The following is a 19,924-nucleotide window of genomic DNA, read 5'->3' as shown; positions in this document are numbered from 1 at the left end:
ACACCCAGACTGCTTTCAGTCGGGAGCTCTGTGGGCAGTGCTCCTGCCCGGTGGAGGGTTGGAAGATCCCCGGCGTCATCACAGGGCTGCGGAGGGGGTGGGTTTGGTGTACAGCATCCTGGAAAGCTTGTGCTAATGGCCCATTTTAAGATTAATTAATTAATTAATTAATCCCCCCAGATTTATTAAGGTACAGTTGACAAATAAAGGTTATATGCATTTATAGTATACAACATGTTTTAATATAGGTATATGTTGTGAAATGATTAAATCAAGCTACTTAGCGTATCTCTCACCTCCCAAACTGATCACTTTTTGGTGGCGAGAACATTGAAGACCTATTCTTTTAGCAATTTTCAAACCCCCTCTTTAGTTGAACACTGGAAATGCTTAAGGAAGGGGCCTGGGTGAATATGGTCCTGGGACATGCCTTTCGCACCAAGAATGTTTGTAAATGTGTTTGCTGACTTGGTTTAATAGAGACCCTTCTTTTTTCTATTGGGGTAAAAAACACGTAACATTAAATTACCATCCTAAGTATTTTTAAGTGTACAGTTCAGTAGTGTTGAGTATATTCACGTGATTGGGAAGCAGATCTATGGATCTTTTTCATTCTGTAACACTGAAACTTTCTACCCACTAAACACTAATTCCCTCCTTTTTCCCTCCCCGCAGTCCTTGATAACCACTTTTTTACTGAATGTTTCTAGATTTTTACTACTTTAAATGCCATATATAAGTGGTATCATGCAGTATTTGTCTTTCTGTAACTGGTTTATTTTATTTAATATAATGTACTGAAGTTTCATCCATGTGTCAGAATTTCCTTTTTTTAAGGCTGAGTAATATATCAATGTACATATATACATGCCCCGTTTTCTTTACCTATTCCTCTGTACCTTTCTTACTTATTTTTAAGCTCTTTAATGAAAGCCTTCACTGCCCTCTTTCAGCCAAAAGCTTGTGAGAGGATGCATATTATCATCTAGAACTGTGCTCTCCAATAGAAGTGTGTTGTGAGTTACAAATATTAGCTATAGATGTAATTTAAAATTTTCTAGTAGGCACATTGGAAAAAAGCAAAAAGAAACAGGTGAAGTTATTTGAATGATATATTTTATTTAACTCAATCTATCCAAAATATTATCATTATGGCATATATCAATATTACAACACTTATACTGCTTAAGTTTTTAAAGAATTAAACTTACATAAAATTAAAAATTAAGTTAAAACAACTTAAATTTAAATTAATTAAAATTTACTTAAAAATAAAATTTAAAAAATGAATTTCTCAGCTACATTTCAAGTCTCAGTAGCCACATGTGGCTAGTGGCTCCCATATTGGACGATGAGGGTATAAAAGTTGGAATTTTCTTGCAGTTTCTACTTCTTAAAATTTTAATTTAAAACAAGTAAGTGTGAGGTTATTGGTCTCATAAAGTCAGATCTTTACAACAGTGCTATAAGAGCTGTAGTATAGTTAAGACCCAAGTAAAAACTAACAAATACAAAATTAACTTCAAGAAGTTTAGCTGTTTTTTTAAAATGTGGATTTGTAAATCATCATGAACACTATGGCTGTCATACCCTTTGAAAAGTGTTTATTTGAAAAAAAAAGTTAAAATTATAGCTTTTATTTTGTTTTCTTCTTGTAAAAATATTATAAATTTCTTGGAGGAAAATTAGCAAATGGGATAAAGTAAGGAGAAAATTAATGCTCAGCGTACATTAAGTCTTGGGTAGGTCAGTCCATCTAGATCATTTTGTTTGCATTTACTACCTTCATCAAATCAAAGATGCTAATGATTGTCAGATACACTAATATCTTATAGGCCCCAAGAAAGAAAGGTGCATCAATTTTAATTGTAGGATGCATCCCAAATTCAGTGATGTTAAAAGAAAAAGTGCACTTTAGGATGTATGAAGTCCAGAATAAAATGAATGTTTATATGTTTTGAAAAATGGATACTGTTTATACACTCAGTGTTACCTGCTCTTTCCATGTAGGGTATCATCACCATCTTTTTACAGAAATAAATTTGGTCACCTATCTCCTGTTCCTTCTTCCTTTGTAGGCTGTAAAAGCCAGCACAGAGGCCACTGAGCTGCTGCAGAATATCCGCCAGGCGAAGGAGCGAGCTGAGCGGGAACTGGAGAAGCTTCAGAACCGAGAGGATTCTTCTGAAGGCATAAGAAAGAAGTTGGCGGAAGCCGAGGTGAGCAGGGGACCTCCAGGCTGCAGTAGACTGACCCCGGCCCCAGTGTGGCCTCATGTGAGCAACCTCGACCTGCCCTCGGCTGTGCCAAGGAAAAGAAACTGCAAAACCATCACTTGCTTGTGTTTGACCAACCTGCTTTCCCTTCTGAAGATCTCTTTGAAGCTTGAGAGGCTTGGAAACATTTTCTCCCAAGGGGAAAGAAACATTTGTCACAGCAGCTTCAAGTGGAAGGGTGTCTCAATAAAAGCGTTTCCTCTCTGTTTGTTTTCCTCTGACCTACTCACTAATCTGGGAGAATTTATATTAATATAGGTTAACTGTGACTCCAGCACTGAGCTTTTCCTTTTCTTCCTTCTGTTTTTTTTCTTGCCTTTTCCCCAAAATGTTAATAACATATTAATTTTCAAGGCTTTGCCTATTGCCCATGTCAACTCTCAGATTTGTATTTTTGGGCCTCTTTTCTCCCTCAAATTCTTTGTTGTTGTTGTTGTTGTTGTTGTTGTTGAAGTCATTTCTATAATTACACCAGAAACACACGAGTACCTTTTCATTTTTAAAAAGGTAAAACAGTGTAGAAGAATACAGGGTAGAAAGTGACATTTCTCCTTCACTCCTCTCTGCCTCCCCCGCCCCTTGGTTCCACAGAATGGATGTGCCATGGCTGATTTAACCCTCCTCCTATTGCTGGATTTTTTCCTTTTCCTTATCATAGTCTTGGTGTGGACCTACTGGTACATGTCTCTTTGGGGCCACCCTTACCCACATTCCAGGCTGTATTTCCCTGAAATCCCGAATGGGAATCTGAACAGTGGATCAAATTTAGAATGAACTCAGTATCTTTGCCCACAAGGTGGTTTCCCTTCCCACTCTCCTCATGCTGGTCAGGGCCATCCTCATTCATCTGGTCACCCAGGCTTAAAACCTTGGTGTCATCTACTTTTCCTTAGACCCTGCCATTCAGTGAGTCACTCAGTCATATAAATACAGCCACCCCATGTCTCCTGTTCATCTCCTGCTGGCCATTTCTGTAGCCCTCCTCATAGTCTGGGCCCTTTTCCTCTTAGCTGAGCAAATGTAGTAATTTCTTTACTTTCTCCTTCCCGATCGCTCCTTCCTCCCAGCTAGCTCACACAGTGTAAGATTCATGGACTCCAATCACAAGGTTCCTGAGTACCCGCTGCCCCATCCCAAACCTTTCAGGGATTCCATTTATCTTACATGCACCCTTCAGCCTGGTATATGAAACTCTCAACCATTTGACTCACAAATGCTACCTTTTCACCAGCTCTTCCCGCAACACATTCTATGTTGTAGCCATTCTTGGTTTCACCTGGGGCGTAAACTGGCTCTTGACCACCTCTGTGTTTCTGCTAATGAGCCTCCCTTTGCCTGGAACACCTTTCACGCTCCTCTCTTGCCCTCCCTACTCCAAACTGCCACATCCCATCCTTCCCCCAAGCTCACACCTCTGCAACTCCTCCATTTGACTGCTCAGTTGAAAGTCCTCTTTCCTGTCCACACCTCCCACAGCACTAGTACCTGTTTGCTTTACGGTTCTTCCCTCTCTTAACCCGTATCATGTTTATGTTTGTCTTATCTCTTCCAAGGGCAGGAATAATGTTATCTTCTCTGTATTTTCCATGATGTCTAGTGTGGTACTTTGCAGATAGTAGGTGCTTGGTAAATATTTGAATGAATGAATGCACTCTTGTAACCTACACAACTGAGTACCTGAATTATAGAGTCTTATTTTCTTCACTGTTGCTTTGGGTGCCTGAGACTTTTCTTCCCGACTCAAGTGTGTACCTCTTGAGGGCTCTTTCCCTCGGTGCAGGTGTTATGCCCATAGCGGTTACTCCATTAAAACTCTCTGATTGATTCATGATCTACAGGAACGCCGCCACTCTCTGGAGAACAAGGTAAAGAGGCTAGAGACCATGGAGCGTAGAGAAAACAGACTGAAGGATGACATCCAGACAAAATCCCAACAGATCCAGCAGATGGCTGATAAAATTCTGGTGAGCAGGAATGGAAGTTGAAAAGTTAAAAGATAACAGGTTAGAGGTTGCAAAGGGAAGGGGGTAAGAAGAAGAATTCAGCACCATAACAGGGGAGGTATCACGGAGTAGGTGAATTAAGAGAGGTGGTATCAGTATATGCCACATTGCAGAATAGTATGAATAACCAAATATTGGACGTTTTAGCACTGGTATCTATAAATGTTATTTTTTGTGCTGTTTGCTACTGCCTTGCATTTTTTAGTAGAACGTGCATTTATAATTTTTGATACACTTAATAGGAGCATTTACATACTTCTCTCAGCCAAGTTTTGCGTATGGCTGTTGACTTTGCAATGCCAATTTAGAAAGTTGTAGGGGTTTAGACCTTTAAGACCGAAACTCAGATTCTTGCTTTTGGAGAAGAAACAAAAATTAGTCATACAGAATTGTTTTTCTCAGAGTAGTATTTGTCATAGATCCGTGTTCACCCACTCACTTTCTCTGCTACAGTTGATTATTATTATTTTTTTTTCAATTTCCTTAGATGTATAAGGTCTTTCTTTAGATTTGTAATCATCCTCGTTCTGTCTTAGTTTCTGATAACCAAATTAAGTTAATCAAGGAAGGCTCAGGTACTTGCAAATGTGTTGTAGTTTTGCCCCTCCCAGGGTAGAAAGCAGCCTTTGAGGGGCTCTCCTTGGATCTCAGTCTCAACACTAGAAATTTGACGTCACATTTGAAAGATTTAATGATGACATGGAGTCCATTCATAACCCCCACTTGTCCTGCCCATAGGAGAGACTCTGAAGTCATTGGCCCTTTCTCTTTACTATAAGGAGGCGAGGTGGTGTGCAGGTCACTTCATCTCTCTCTCTTTGCATCACTTTGAGATATGAATCACCAGAAACTCTATGAACTCAAGAATGGCCAACTTAAAGGCTTGTACTTAATACCAAACCAGACCAAATCCAAACCCTTCAAAACTTTCCATTTCTATGTGTATATTCATAAATACATAGATGTTCTTGGAAAAACGGGTAAGAGAGGAATTGGTTAAATTGTTTTGCTTTGACACCTAGTCTTCGTATATATGTCTGCACACAAAGACAAATGTGACTGTTAGTCTACCCTTTCTGTTCTCTTGTTCCATCATCAAAGTTTCTCTTGGCTTTCGTCAAGTGTGTGAATTTTATTGTGAGTAAAATAGATTCTACTGAGATCCCACCACTGCTATCCCTTGCTTGGTACAAATGAAGTGGTTAACTCTCTTGTGGTTGCAAAGTGTTTCTCTGTTTAATGGTGATGTGTTCATTCATTCATTCAACAAATATTTAATGAGCTTCTACTATGTGCCAGGCACTGTTCTAGGAGCTGGAAATAGAGCATTGAACAATAGTATTTGCATAACAGGACCAAAGAGTTCATCTAATACATATATAGAAAAGATAATGTTTGAAAAATGACAACAACAACAAAAAATGCCAAACCACTGAGAAGTCAGATTTTAGAATATCTGCTTTTCCAAAGGTTCACTTGCAGTCAAAATGTAAGAGTAGAGAGTTCTGCCTTCTTGGATTATGTGTTGTAAACTCCCATTCATATACAGACCAGAAATTTGGTCTTAAAGTTGTCAGTCTCAGGTATCTGACCTGTTTTTAGATTCTGGGTTCCATTCCTGTGTGATCTTTTGAGGACTGAAACTAAGAAAAGATGATCATCAAGTAATTTCTAACATAAAGGAAAAATAAGCAGATTTCTTTGTCTGAATGTATTTTGTCATTTGCCCGAGTGCCTTTGTGGTTGTGACTTCACATATCAGAAGTTGCCTTTGCTCAAGAACCCTGTGCTTAGGCTGCAAAGTTGTCTAGGACATGCGCAAAGAGTGGTCTTTAACACCATTATATAATGATGATACTTCAAAACAGATCCCCAAATGTCACTGGCTTTAAAATATTTGCTCTTCTGATAGGATTGTTCAAAATAGATAATCGGGGCTCTCATTATAGCAAAGTCCTTTGCTTTAACAAAAGAAGTCATTGCAGGGGATCCTTTAGTGAGTACACATAAAGCCTTCTAAAATATGTTTTTACTAATTAAAATCCTGTTTGCATTCAACTTTTCAAGATCACATCTGTTAGATTGCAATAGATCTTGTACACCTGGTCTTTAAGATTGAACACTTTAATGGCCCCCAAAGCAAAGGCGATACTTATAGAATTTAGAATTTCAAAAAGCTTAATCATTAACATTTTGTGTGCATGTGAATCTCAAAGTACTTTTTTTCTTCCCATTTTTATGGACATATCTTGTATAATTTCCTCATTCTTCAAAATTCTCATAATTGCTTCCACTTCAAAGAAAAATTTCATAATAGTGTGCAGAGGTGTAAAGTTGGAGTAGTAACTTTTGATATTAGTAATTATCTAATGGATCCAGATTTTTAAGAACTAATGTAGATGCAGCTATCTGTGCATTTAAAGAATGTTTCAGTGAATCGAATACTGCCTTTTATAAGGTCGGTTTATAATACATTGGCAAATGAATTGGTATAATTTTCAAGTGAATTACAATTTTGTTTAAAAGCAGGAAACTTAGCAATAAAAGAACTAAGAGAACACTAAATTTGAGTTATTTATATTACTCCAAATTCTCTTCCCATCTTTAATGTATATGCATACATTTTTACATCATTATCAGTGTATTTTATGTTCAGCTTTGTTCTCATTAGCATTGTGTCATATAAACATTATATCATATATGCATCTCCAGATCTTCATATTCTCCACATACCAGTCAGTTAAAATAATCATCCAAAACTTGAAGTGCTTGAATTGTAAATAGTTTTCCTTTTTAACTAGGGTTCTTGAGCAATAATTTTGTTAATGAGGAAAATAAAAAATATTTTCTATCACAATAATAAATTGAAATTACTTTTGTCATTTAACGCTGTCATTAACAGTGAAAATGGCCCGAGATTCAAGATAGTGGTCAGGGGCTTTGTGCTGTACTAATTTTCAAATGTTGCCTTGTTCTTATTTCTCTATGCAAAGATGAAGAGCTGCCTGTGTTTGACCTGTCACGCTGATGTATTTCTGATCCCAGGCCTCACAACCCACCAGCTGTGTGTGTGTGTGTGTGTGTGTGTGTGTAACTACTTGGACTTGGAACACCCAGGGCAAAGGCATGGTGGTCGTTTCCTTCCCAAGAGCCTTAAGGCTAGTAACAGAGGACCAGATGCCTGACCTGTGGTGCCTGTACCAAAGTCATGTTTCCTGTGAATGTCTAGTGTACATTGGCCATATTCTTCCCTTTGCACACCTGACCATCTGCTCTTTTGTGTCTAGGAGCTGGAAGAGAAACACCGGGAGGCCCAAGTCTCAGCTCAGCACCTAGAGGTGCATCTGAAACAGAAGGAGCAGCACTATGAGGAAAAAATTAAAGTAAAGACACTTTCTAATCTTCTCTGGCATTCCTTCTATAGCACCACATAGCTTCCCTCTCTTCCTTGGCACTTTTGGCTATTTCCTGCTAGACTGAAGGACGGTTTGGAGTAAATGCTGTCCTTGCTCCATGTTGGGAGGCTTTAGGGGTGTTATGCACATGAAGGTTTGGACATCTGAAGTTCAAAAAAATTAAAAAAAAATTTGGTCATTATATATCTCAATTCCATCTTTTAAAATGTTTTTTTTTGTTAAGCTGGTTGTTATTCAGTCCAGGATAATTTAGATTTGTCCACATTCGACACATTCTTTGCTTTTAATTTCCTCCTGCATCTCAGACCTCGGTTTCTTTTCCTTTTGTTTAAAGTATATCTTTGAGAACTTTTTTTAGTGAAGATCCACTGGTAATAAGCTCTCTGTTTGTTTGTCTGAAAATGTCTTTATTTCACCCTCATTCTCCAAAGAAGTTTTGACTGGGGATAGAATTTTAGGTTGGCAGTTATTTTCTTGTAACACTCTTTGAAGATATCATTCCAGTGATTGATTTTGGCTTTTATTATTGCTTATTGTAAAGTCAGCTGTCAGTCTGACTGTTGCTTTCTTTGAAAGTAATCTATCCTTTTTCTTTGGCTTTTTCTTTAAAGTTTTACTTTGTCTTTAACTTTTCTGAAGCTTTGCTGTGATGTATCTAGATGTGGATTTCTTCTTTTTTTTATCCTGCTTGAGATGTACTGGACTTCTGAATAGATTGGTATCTTTTTATTAATTCTAGATAATTAGTGGTTGTTATATCTCACATACTGTCTTTTCCTCTTCTCTCTTTCCTTTTCTTTTGAGAATTTGACTAGACATATATTAGATCACCTCCAACCTATCCTTTTTTCATATTTTCCATTTCTTTGTCTCTTTGCACTACATTCTGGTAAGTTCTTCTGACTTATTTTCCAATTTACTAATTCCTCTTTAGCTGTGTGTAATCTGCTGTTAAACCCATCCATTGAACTTTTAATTTCAGTTACTGTATTTTTTATTTCTAGACATTCTATTTGGTTCTTTCCCAGGTTTACTTAGAATAAGAAGATAATAATTTTCTATTCCCTACATTCATTTTCAAGCCTGTCTTTTATTTTTTTAAGTGCATTAAATGTTTTATGATCCGTATTTGAAATTCCAATATCTGAAGTATTTGAAGATTTTTCTGCTTTGTTGTTTCTCTTGGTTCTTTTTCATGATGCCTGTTTCCTTTCGTGTGCTTGGTGAGCTCTTCATTTTCCTTGGAAAATTATTAATGAGAGTTCTTTGAAGCCTTGGATGACAATGTGTGCCCACCTTGGGGGGTGACCCTGGGCTTTGAGTTCTGTCACTTTTTGACCTTGTAAGATATCAAAACTGAAGCTTTGAGCCCTTTTTTCCTCTCCCTGCTGCTTTTGCTTAGATTTTGGTCTGTAATTTCCTACTGTCTTGCCAACTTTCAGGTGCTTTTGGGAAAATGTTTTCTGTACTAGTACTTTAAATCATTTTCATTAGAAGAGCTGGCCTTACATCTAGCCCACTATATTATCAGAAATGGATACTAGCCTACAATTTCCTTTTAAAATCACATTACATTTTCATTATGATTCTGGACCAAGCCTATAATTTATTCTTAGGCTCTGCAGGATCAGATGTTGGTCATTCTTTCTCAAATATTTTCTCTTCCCCTTCCCAATCAGACACCAAAGGGGGTTTTTAATTTTTGTGATGATCTTTTTATTATTTGGTTGGTATTATCAAAGAGTTGAGTAATCCTTTCTTGGAGAACCAAAAATACATGCTCATACAATATCACCACCACAACCACCCTGGCACCTTCTTTCTTCTACCCATGGCACTACTTTTTGGTTATTTTTCATTAAAAGAAATATTGGAAAATAACCCAGAAGTGATCTCAAAGGGTTCTCATGTGATTCCCTACTTTAGTGCATTTTAAACTTTATGTACTAGTTCTTTTGGTTTGAATACTTACTGGCTTTCTGAGTTTTATCTTTGGAATAGACTAATTTTTCAGAAAACTATAGGAATGTATATAGTAGTCCACTGGTAATTTGTATGATGAAAATACCCTTTGTAAAATCCATTCTGGGATTTGGGTGTTTATATTGATGTGCCTGTCAAAAGCCATGTTCTATCTTAAATTGATTCAGATGTCTTCAGTGGAATCTCTCATTTTAAATAAACTCCTTGCTTCCTCCTCTCCTCAATACATCATCTTGTTTATCCTTCTGCCGGTTGAACCCTATCAAAGATGAAAGATGCATACGTTCTTGATAGAGGCTTGCTTCTGGCCTACATTTACCTCCTATTTATATACATTACTGGCAAAGTTGAGGTCTTATTTTGAGCCGAGTCATCGTGAAAATATATTTTATTGCTTTAGCATCTCATTAAAAAAAGAGCATACCTGGTCTTGATATTATGTGGGCTTCACTACCTTCTAGATGGAAAGAACTTTGTTTTATAGATCCCACAGAATGTTAGGGAAAGATCTGTTTTCTTCTGTCTCCCCTACTGGAATCTTTATAGAAACATTTCTTTTTAGGCTGTTCTGCTTTGTGTTTCCTGTTCTGGCCTCTATACAGACATTTTAGTATAATTATGATCATACCCTGGATTCTACCTTGTACTTGCTCATAATTTTAGAATCACGCTCCAACATCCACTGAGCTGCTTCCCTCCTCTCATGACCCTGTTCCTCACCTTTCACTCATCTCCACTAACTCCCATTCTATTTTTTTCATCAGTCGGTTCTAGTTTCAAGCCCTCTTTGAAATCTGTTCTTTCCTTTCTTTATCATGTAGGACCCCCTCCCTGCTGACTGGCTCCTTTTAGGGATGACATCCCCATGAGCTCTGAAGTCCACTTCACAATAGACATTGTGGGAAAGGCAGATTTCAACCCCATCTGTGACCTCGATTCTTTCAGCTTTATTCCCCATATCCTGTTGTCCTTCTTGATGTAGTTGGTGTCATTTGAAAAGCCGAATACATTCTCTGTGATGAGAAACAGAGGGCTGTGGTCAAAGGCTTGGACAAGTTATGATGTCTTCTTTTTTTCCTTTCTTTTTTACTTGTTGTTTTGGCAATTGGCAGGGCTATGTGTGCCCAAAGAACTTTAGGTCAAACTAGTGGCTGGTGACACCATTCCTGTTTTATGTTTTCCTCTTGGGAACAGGGGGTGCTTACAGTGGCATTCTCAGCACTGGGAACATATGATTCCTCTTCCCCTGGGAAAGGCTTCTCTTCCCAGTGACTGTGTTTTTCCTTAGCTGGATCAGAGGAAAGAATGGAGGAAAGTGACATTTTTTCCCTCCTTTTATGTTGTCTTTTCAATCTATTAACTGTCCACCTCTGTTATTGGTGGCCAAAATCCTCTTGTCCCTGGCTATTTCTGAATATCAGCCTTGGTCACACAGACTTCCTCGGTCTTCAGCTTCTCTCCCTCTGCACACAGCCCAGGAGTATATAGAATTAATTTTGTACAAATTAGGAGCAAGGAATGTTCTGAAAACTACTGGTGCATTGGCTAAAAAAAAGTTATCCCCAGGTAATATCTGCACATTATAAGAACTTTATTCTCTAGGTTTAGACCACAAGAGAGATCTTTTTTCCCCTTGTCCTTCTGAAGTCTAAGTCATTGTGGATATATTTCTCTGGTCTTTTTGGCTGCTGATTTTAAAATAAATTCTTAGCTCAAGTCCACCCATTACTTGCCGTTTGATGGTAATATCTGACTTCTTAATCTCATCCCAGTTGATAAACAGACTCCTGATTTTTGCTTTCTCTTTGCCCCAGAGTTGGGAGACCTTGGGCCTTTCCACTGATCTTTCCCTCTTTCCTTCTTTTTCTCAAGTGTCCCTGTTTAGTCTTCCCTGCTCAGCTTTGCTACTTAGGACATTCACTTCTTCTTTTGCTTCCATAGGTGTTGGATAATCAGATAAAGAAAGACCTGGCCGATAAGGAGACCCTGGAGAACATGATGCAGAGACATGAAGAGGAAGCCCACGAGAAAGGCAAGATTCTCAGCGAGCAGAAGGCGGTAAGTACAAGGAACCACAAAGTCAATCTGCAAAGGAGGGCTTTGAAATACACCAAGAACCACAACACCTGAGAAGACCCCATTGCATCTGGTGAATTCCTCTTTCTGTTTAATCCTGTGTAGTTTGTTGATAACAGGAAGCTTTCTCTGAAACTGCTTCCTTTCCTAAAACTGACAGAGGTGGTGGCTCAGGGTAGCTGATTTTGTACTGTTCTTCATCATGCTGGTCTGCCATCCACTAAAATGTTGTCCTTCAGAATGCCCCCCTCTTTTTTTTTCTTTGTCTGTTTCTCTCCTTTCTCATCTATGTAGGCAGTTGTTTCAGAGACTTGCTGCTCATGAAGTTCACATGTGATGCTTTTCAATATGAATATTATCTCAGGCCCCGCCGAGACATTCCACATTAGAATCTCTAAGGGAGCATCCTGGGAAGTTGTATTTGTAACCAGCACCCCCCACTCCCCCTGCCCCACCTCAAATCTCTAAGGGAGGGTCCTGGGAAATTATGTTTTTAACCGGCAACACTCTTCACCCCTCTGTCCCTGATTCTTATGATCCACGAAGTTGAGGGAACTTTCACATAGAGAATCTAAAACAGTAGTGGCTGGGTGAGAAGGAATCACTCAGAAAATGACAACCCTATGGATAATGATAAATATGGATAAATATGAACTTGTAGATTCAAGTTAGAGGCTGCTGCAGGCCCAGGTCACACGCAGGTGACTTGGGGATTTAATGAGGCCTGCTTACTCATAGGATGTCAGGTTCCTGAGTAGGTCCTTCCTTGTGTTTTGCATGTAGGCCACTTGGCTAGTGTGGGACATTTAATTTCTGTTGGAAAAAACTACTGAGTATCATCTGTCTGAGTGGTGGCATCTGTGATCTTCAGGGTAGAGACCAGCTGAGTCCCTTGTTACCTCTGGCCAAATTGCCGGCATTCCAGATGAGGCTTGTACCCTGGTCCACAGGCCCACAGTACTCCTGTTCTGGTGTAATTGTCTGTGTGTGACGTTTCAAAAGTCCTCTGTGTTTCAGATGATCAATGCTATGGATTCCAAGATCAGATCCCTGGAACAAAGGATTGTGGAACTGTCTGAAGCCAATAAGCTTGCAGCAAACAGCAGTCTTTTTACCCAAAGGAACATGTAAGTAGTCAAGTTCTAACCTCGTACATTATTACACGTTGGTCTTCTCTCCTGGGGCATAAACTCTGTTCTCCTTTTATCTGATGGAGTTGGAGCAGATTTAATTACTTTTGCAGTTTGGCCCAGCCCTAGACGACTTATGTAACTTTGCCCTCTCTTAAGTGGCCTCACTCTATTGTATCCTTTTCTTTTAAGTCGGGTTTTCTTAAATGCCTTGAATTATCATCAGATTATAGAATGTTTTGCTCTCTCTAATGAGGTTGTTTATAGGTTGCCTTTGGAAAGCTGCAGTCCTTGTTTGCCAGACTTATACAGTCTGTGTTCAGCAGCACATGATCTTAATCTTTTCCCCAAAGAATGACAATCTCCAGGACTTTTTTTTTCTCCTTAGGTTTCTCTCTTCAGAGATCTTTCAAAACATTTCCATCTTAACCTAAACCAGCTTGGTAGGCTGCTTTTTTGGTCTTTGAGGTTTTGATACTTGCAAGCAGTTTGGTGGAGAGGTGAAGAATCTCCAGAGAGAACTAGAAGGAATAATATTCTTTTTCTCTCATCACTCCTTTTCCTTGGGGCCTGCTTTAATAAGTTATTGGGGGCACTCTTGTACTCTAAGTTGGCTCTTAAAAAATACAGACTCTTAAAGAAAAAGAAAAAAAAAGTCTACCAAAGGAGAGAAATGTTAGTTATCTCCTGTACCCTCCTTGACTGCACTCAATCCCATAGGTGAGGAACTGTGAGCAGAGAGGACTAAATGGTCCCCAGGTTCGCTCTCCTGTGATCATGCCAGATCAGGAGAGCACTAACTTGAGATTGACCATAGTCCACATAATGAGGACACACATCTCACTCCATTTCTGTCTTATCTTTCTGAGGGGACATGCTCACCTCTAATGAGACTATGATTTTGTTTGGATCCTCCCACCACCCCCACCAGGAAGGCCCAGGAAGAGATGATTTCTGAACTCAGGCAACAGAAATTTTACCTGGAGACACAGGCTGGGAAATTGGAGGCTCAGAACCGAAAGCTGGAAGAGCAGCTGGAGAAAATTAGCCACCAAGACCACAGTGACAAGAATCGGCTGCTGGAACTGGAGACAAGGTTGAGGGAGGTGAGAGTGAGGGGTGATCTCCTGAGAGGATTTGCTGGGGGTTTTGGGCTCCAAACCAGGTTTCAAGCATAAATCAAAACGTATAGGAAAGGCATTGTGTGTGGTAGTTTAGAGCGCAGATTGGGCCACACGCATCTGGGTTAGAATTCCACCTGCACTTATTAGTTTTGCAAGCTACCTAATCTCTCTATGCTTCAGTCTCCTCATCTGTAAAATGTCAGTGACAATGTATCTGTCCCATAGGGTCATGTGGGGATTATGTAAATTGATGCATCTGTCAGATGGGAGCAGTGATTCTTCCTCTATAAATATATTAAATCTCTATTAAATCTATCAGGATTTAATGAGGCCTACAAGATCTAGTCCATGCATGGAGCTTAGCAGTGTTGGGTATATAGTGTGGCTCAGTGATGGTGGCAGAGGTCTCATAAAGACAGTGGAAACAAAACCAAATTTAAGTTTGTTTGATGGAAAGTAGTTCTCTTCAGAGGTACGAAGAAATTGGGAAGAGCAGCCAGGCTTTTGGGAGGAAAATAGAACCACTTCGGTTGTAGACATGCTGAGGTTGATTAAAGCCACGGATTTACGTTCACGTATTCACTGTATATTTATTGAATGTCTGCTGTGTGCTCATTAGTAGCCTGGATGTACAGTGAAGACATAGTGTCTCGTGCATTGTAGGTGCTCAAGTTTTTGTGATGTAATTCTTCAAAAAGCAGATTATCTTTCCTAAGAAAAAGACTGTTAAGCAGACAGAGTTCTTGAGGACTAAATCTTGGGGAATACACATGTCATGGATAGGTGTGTCTTAATTTGTACTGGAATATTAAAATGAAGCCAGTTCTCCAAAGGACAGAAAAAATGTATTATCTTGTGTTTTTCATGTATTGTCAAGGTGTGGACCACTCCATTAGGATCACATGGAGTGTCTGTTAAAATGCAAATTCCTTGATGTCATCTTCATCTTTTAAAAATGGAATTGGCAGGGGGGTTAAGGAATTTGCTTCTTTTTTTTTTTTTTTTGGTGGCTGGCCAGTACAGGGATCAAACCCTGGACCTTGGTGTTATCAGCACCATGCTCTAACCAACTGAGCTAACTGGCCAGCCCCAAGAATTTGCATTTTTAACAAATGCCACAGGTGATTTTTATACGCATACTCTCTGGAGTTTGAGAAACATTGTTTTAGGTTGTCTGAAATCCTTAGGTGGTGGTTTAACTTTTAATATCCAGGCTATATTTTTACTCTTTGATAAGTTTAACAACAAGATATCTGGCAGAGTCAGCTTTAAGGGTGTGAGTGTAAATAACCCAGACAGATTTCTTTAGCTTGGGAATGCTGACTGGCTGTCTGTTGCCTTGCCTTTCCACAAATGTCTGCCTTACAGAGCCTGCCCTGCAGCTGTAGCTCATCTGGACAATTAAACTGTCCCTAAGGATTGCTTTTTTCTTGAATCAGTATAGCTAGCCCCCCAAGGATGGTAGGAGAAACTTAAAATGTTTCGTAAGAGGCTTAGAGCTCTATATTCTCCCTGGGAGTTTTGGGGTTTAGCTCTAAATATAACAAGGCCAGTTGATCTTCTCTTCGCCACATGCTGCTATTGAGATTGAGGGCAGAGGCTTTAGCCTCAAGTTTGCTTCACCTTAGAGGCCCTGGGCCTTCCACTCACCCTGTGAGTGCAGTGTTAGCTCTTCTCTAGCAAAGCGTGTGGAGTGGCAAAGGTACAGGGTTCGTGGCTTCTTGTTTCATTGTACAGCATCTGCTCCTCCACCTCCCTTGACTTGCTGTCACCTGCTTCATGGCTTTGCCAAGTGGCATCAGGGGAGTTTTCAGACTTGCTAGAGTCCCAGCCTGCTCTGACTGCTGGCATTTTAATAATGCAAACAGTAGGCACAGTGTTTATGAGCATGGATTTGGGGCCAGACTTTGGGGTTTGAATACTGGCCCTGCCATTTTTTCAGCTATGTGACCTTTGCTCAGTTACCTAATCTCTCAGTGCCATAGTTTGCTTATCTGTAAAATGGAAGTAATAGTGCTATGAAGACGAAATGAGTTGATGCAGTGCCTGATGTGATGCATAGCCTGATGCTACTGTTTGCTGTTGTGTTATTGTCATCGTTGTTGTTGTCATTGCCATCATCATCATCATCATCACTAAAGAGAGATCACAGCCATGGCTTCAGCTACTACTGATTTGTTAAAGACCCCCCCAGATCTAGATTACCAACCCAGACCTTTCGCTTGAGTTTCTGACCCAGTGTCGCAGTAGACATTAGATATCTCCACTTAAATGCCTCCCATGGGACTCAAGTTCAACATGTCAAGACTGAATTTCTCATCTTTCTCCTCAAACTGGCTCTTCCTTTCTGTTTCCTGTCATAGTCAAAGGTCTCACTCTCTATAATCCACCTGATCAGAAATGTGAGAGTCACTTCTGAGTCCCCTCTGTCCTTAGTTCTCTGCCCTACCCCAAATTAACCACTAAATCTTATTGGTGCTCCAGGTTAAATCTTTTGCACCCTTACGGCCTTTCAGACTAGGATGTCATCTGTTCGGAGGAGCCTTCTCCAACCCTCTGAAGCTAGATTGGTTGTCTCCTTTGTGTCTCCACAGCCTGCTGAGCTTAGCTCATCACTGTGGGTTCCTCTTAGCATTGGTCCCTAGGACAGTCTTGTCAGTGTTTGTTAGGTCAATAGATGTGCCATGGTCTCCCTCACCCCCATACCTTTAGATGTCTTGCTTCCTCTGTCTGGAATTTTCTTTTCCCTTTTATCTGCTTGTTTGACTCCTGTAAATTCTTCAATAGAATTTAATAGATTCAGAGTTAGCTTCTCTACCCCTCTGCCATGTTCTTACTATATCCCTAAATGCCCTGACCACAATATGCAGTAATGGTTGTTTTTCATTATTTTTCCCCAACTTGAAGGCAGAGACTGTCTTTCATCTCCGTATTCTTTTTTGCACAGATATTGCTGAGTAAATTTTTCTTAAATGAATGGATGAAACATCGAGTAGAGAGATGGATGGATGAGCAAATGGAAGGAAGAATGATTAGCTCATAATGTGACATTAATGCAGGTTACTTAATGAGAACAAATTGGAGCAAGAATATTTAGAATAAATAGAATTCAATCTGTTGTTCCATTTGCCTTCCAATTGTAAAGGTGTCCCTGTTACTAATGTGATGTTATTTATATCCATTTACCTTTAAATGTTTTTCTAATAAAAATAATTGTTATAATTTTTATTTGAGATTCTTGCTGTGTGGTTTTTCTTTTGAAGCCTTCCCAGGCATTTGAATATTTGTAAGTAAGGGTTGGTTAAGATACACAGCCTCTTACATGTTCTCACTCCTGTTGATTTCTGAAATGCATGGAAGTCAGACCCATTTTATTACATTTTTCTCCCATCTGTTGAGTGTTGAGAATTTGGTTCCCAGACCAGGTTTAAGCTGCAGGTTGAGCAGCAGGTTGTTTGTTCACTTCCTTTTCTGTTCAGATCAAGTGAGGGTCTGTCTCTTTCTCTCAGGTCAGTCTAGAGCACGAGGAGCAGAAACTGGAGCTCAAGCGCCAGCTCACGGAACTGCAGCTCTCCCTGCAGGAGCGTGAGTCCCAGCTGACAGCCCTCCAGGCTGCCCGGGCGGCCCTGGAGAGCCAGCTTCGCCAGGCGAAGACGGAGCTGGAAGAGACGACAGCAGAAGCAGAAGAGGAGATCCAGGCACTCACGGTAGGTCTGAAGGAGGTTGCTTGGCAAGGATGCGTGTGGTGCTGAGGATATTTACTCACTTTTAGAAGTTCCAACAGGGAAAGAAGCAATCCACAGAGATATTTAATGGGCAGGAAATTGGCTTACATAGGCTCTACTTCATTGGAATTAGTGTACTAGCTTGATTGGTAATACCCAAGCTTTCCTTAGTATCTCGAAAAGTTTCCCCTGTATTTATGTATCTTCCCTCTTTTTAAAATAATCATCATTATAGTATTTTAAATTTGTAACAACCGGTCTGTTTACCTAGGTCTATTATAGTTTCCAATAATCATTAAAAAGTAATAATAATCTTAAATCTTACAGTATTGTTTCTACCATATTCCCATTTTTTTGTTTCAGTTAGCCTCATTTGTGTTACTCCCCCCCCCTTTTTTTTTTTTACAGCTGTAGATTCTGCTTCATGTCTTTGTATGCATGAAGTATGATCTATGGTCTGGATGGGAAAGATTCTTCTGAATGAGAGATTCTTTCTCTAAAAGGGACCTGGGTTCCCTGCTTTTGCTGAGAGACTAGTTTACTGAGCTGGCGAGTGTTTTCAGGAGGTAGAACTTGGAGCAGGGAATCACTGGATGTAGACCGCTGTTCTTTCTGCAAGTCTGAAAATGGAACTTTTTGGCCATGTCCCCACAGTTGATCATTCTTAAAGGGACTGACCCAGTATAACAAAACTCATGTAAAATACCAACTTATCAACTTACAATGAGAAATGCAGCTGCCAAGTTGACTAGGATAGTCTGGGTGGCCAATCTTCACATTTTTTTTTTCTACTAAGAAAACCCCATTACTCTCAGAAGTCTTCTTGCCACCAAGACCCAGGACCCTATGCCACCAGGACCCTAAGCTTAGAAAGCTGAGTGAGTTTTAACAGCTAGTGTCAACCAAGTGCATACATTTCTCATATTAATATACTGTACCTGCCAAGTGGACAGACACACTCATGCCTGCTGGCCAGGGTGCCCTCTTGGCAGGCCCAAAGTAAAAGGATTTGAGGAATTACTTTCCTGTGGGCACAGCACAATGTAGCTGATTGGGTTTAGTGTTTTTTAAATGGGTACCTTATTCATTCTGATTCAACTTGGATACTGTTCCCATCTCCATCAGTGAACATCTCTAGACATCTCTTGAAGTGGGGTTACTTCTATAGATGGACGTGCACATGCATTGCTTATGATTTACCTCGTTTAAAAGTAATGTGTATATTTCTTTTTAACTAGTTTCATTCTTACAAGTTATTGCCCATTGTTGGGTTTGGGGAATCCCATTATCTGAACCAAATTGGGAATCTGATCTGGCAGTGCCTGGATCTTATGGGACCAATCAAGGACACAGTGGCTTCCATGATTCTGGGGGTACAGAGAACTCCTGTATGGAAGGTGCTTGTGCATCCCAAATTTTCCAGGACTCACCCCAAGTTCAGATTTCCATTGCAACTTTAAGTTTTGTAGTTTCTAGGAGAACACATTAAGTGATACCATGTGCCTCCAGTGTTTGGTTTGGAAAAAATCGTGATGTCTCTTTGTTTATACTCCGCCTTGTTTCACAGTGTACTGAAAGCAGTTTGAGATATGAAACAGTAAAACAGGACAAAATAAGAAAGAAAAGGCAAAGAGAAAATAAGTCTATAGAAGAAAAAAATGGAACTAGGAATGAAATTGATATATAAAAGTGCATGCCTGGAAGACTTACATGCTTGCTGGAGTTGGGTGGGCAGAGAGGGAGACAGATAGCATTTCTTAGCTGCTAATTGAGACAACTAAATTTCAACCACTATTTTATTTAATGCATTATATACTAATATTTCTTCCCTGTATGAACACCTAAGCTCTAAAAAAAAAAAAGAGAAAGAGACATCAGTACTTAAATCCATATTTAATGAGCCCTTGCTATGTGCCTAACGGTGTGTTTTTAGCCTTTTCTCGCCAGGGGATTGGCCTGTAATTCCTCAAATCCTTTTACTTTGGAGCAGCCGAGAAGGACACATTTATCTTGCTGCTCTGTTGGAATTGAGAGGGACGGGTGGCCGTGTGTCTTATCTTGCCCCTGTTTGGAAGGAGGAGGGTATGAAATAGAGCATGTGTCACTGCTGTTTATCTGTGGGGAAATTAGTCCTTTAAATCCTGTCTTGCTGCGGTTGGAATGTGCTGTGTCTAATGGCTGCCGGAACCCA

At 39.7% G+C, this 19,924-nt stretch overlaps 1 protein-coding gene and 1 non-coding gene across 3 annotated transcripts in view; one reads left to right on the top strand and one right to left on the bottom strand.

The window, feature by feature from the left end:
* The window catches only part of CIT (citron rho-interacting serine/threonine kinase), a 146,839-nt gene that overhangs the window by 80,135 nt on the left and 46,780 nt on the right, over positions 1-19,924 (top strand). The window contains exons 16-22 of one of the 2 annotated variants that reach the window (XM_063086476.1): positions 2,079-2,219; positions 4,115-4,240; positions 7,567-7,662; positions 11,620-11,736; positions 12,772-12,881; positions 13,816-13,990; positions 17,518-17,715. In XM_063086476.1, the coding sequence (XP_062942546.1) occupies positions 2,079-2,219; positions 4,115-4,240; positions 7,567-7,662; positions 11,620-11,736; positions 12,772-12,881; positions 13,816-13,990; positions 17,518-17,715 (963 nt within the window). The remainder of the gene's footprint in view (positions 1-2,078; positions 2,220-4,114; positions 4,241-7,566; positions 7,663-11,619; positions 11,737-12,771; positions 12,882-13,815; positions 13,991-17,517; positions 17,716-19,924) is intronic. The other variant, XM_063086477.1, reaches the window with a different exon arrangement.
* Positions 15,020-15,093, bottom strand: TRNAI-GAU (transfer RNA isoleucine (anticodon GAU)). Its single transcript has one exon. It is a non-coding gene; the product is annotated as a tRNA-Ile (tRNA).

This window comes from Cynocephalus volans, chromosome 2, assembly GCF_027409185.1.
Source record: "Cynocephalus volans isolate mCynVol1 chromosome 2, mCynVol1.pri, whole genome shotgun sequence".
NCBI classification, from domain to species: Eukaryota; Metazoa; Chordata; class Mammalia; order Dermoptera; family Cynocephalidae; genus Cynocephalus; species Cynocephalus volans.
The sequence above is the reverse complement of the archived record's forward strand: the minus strand, read 5'-3'. Positions and strand labels throughout refer to the sequence as shown.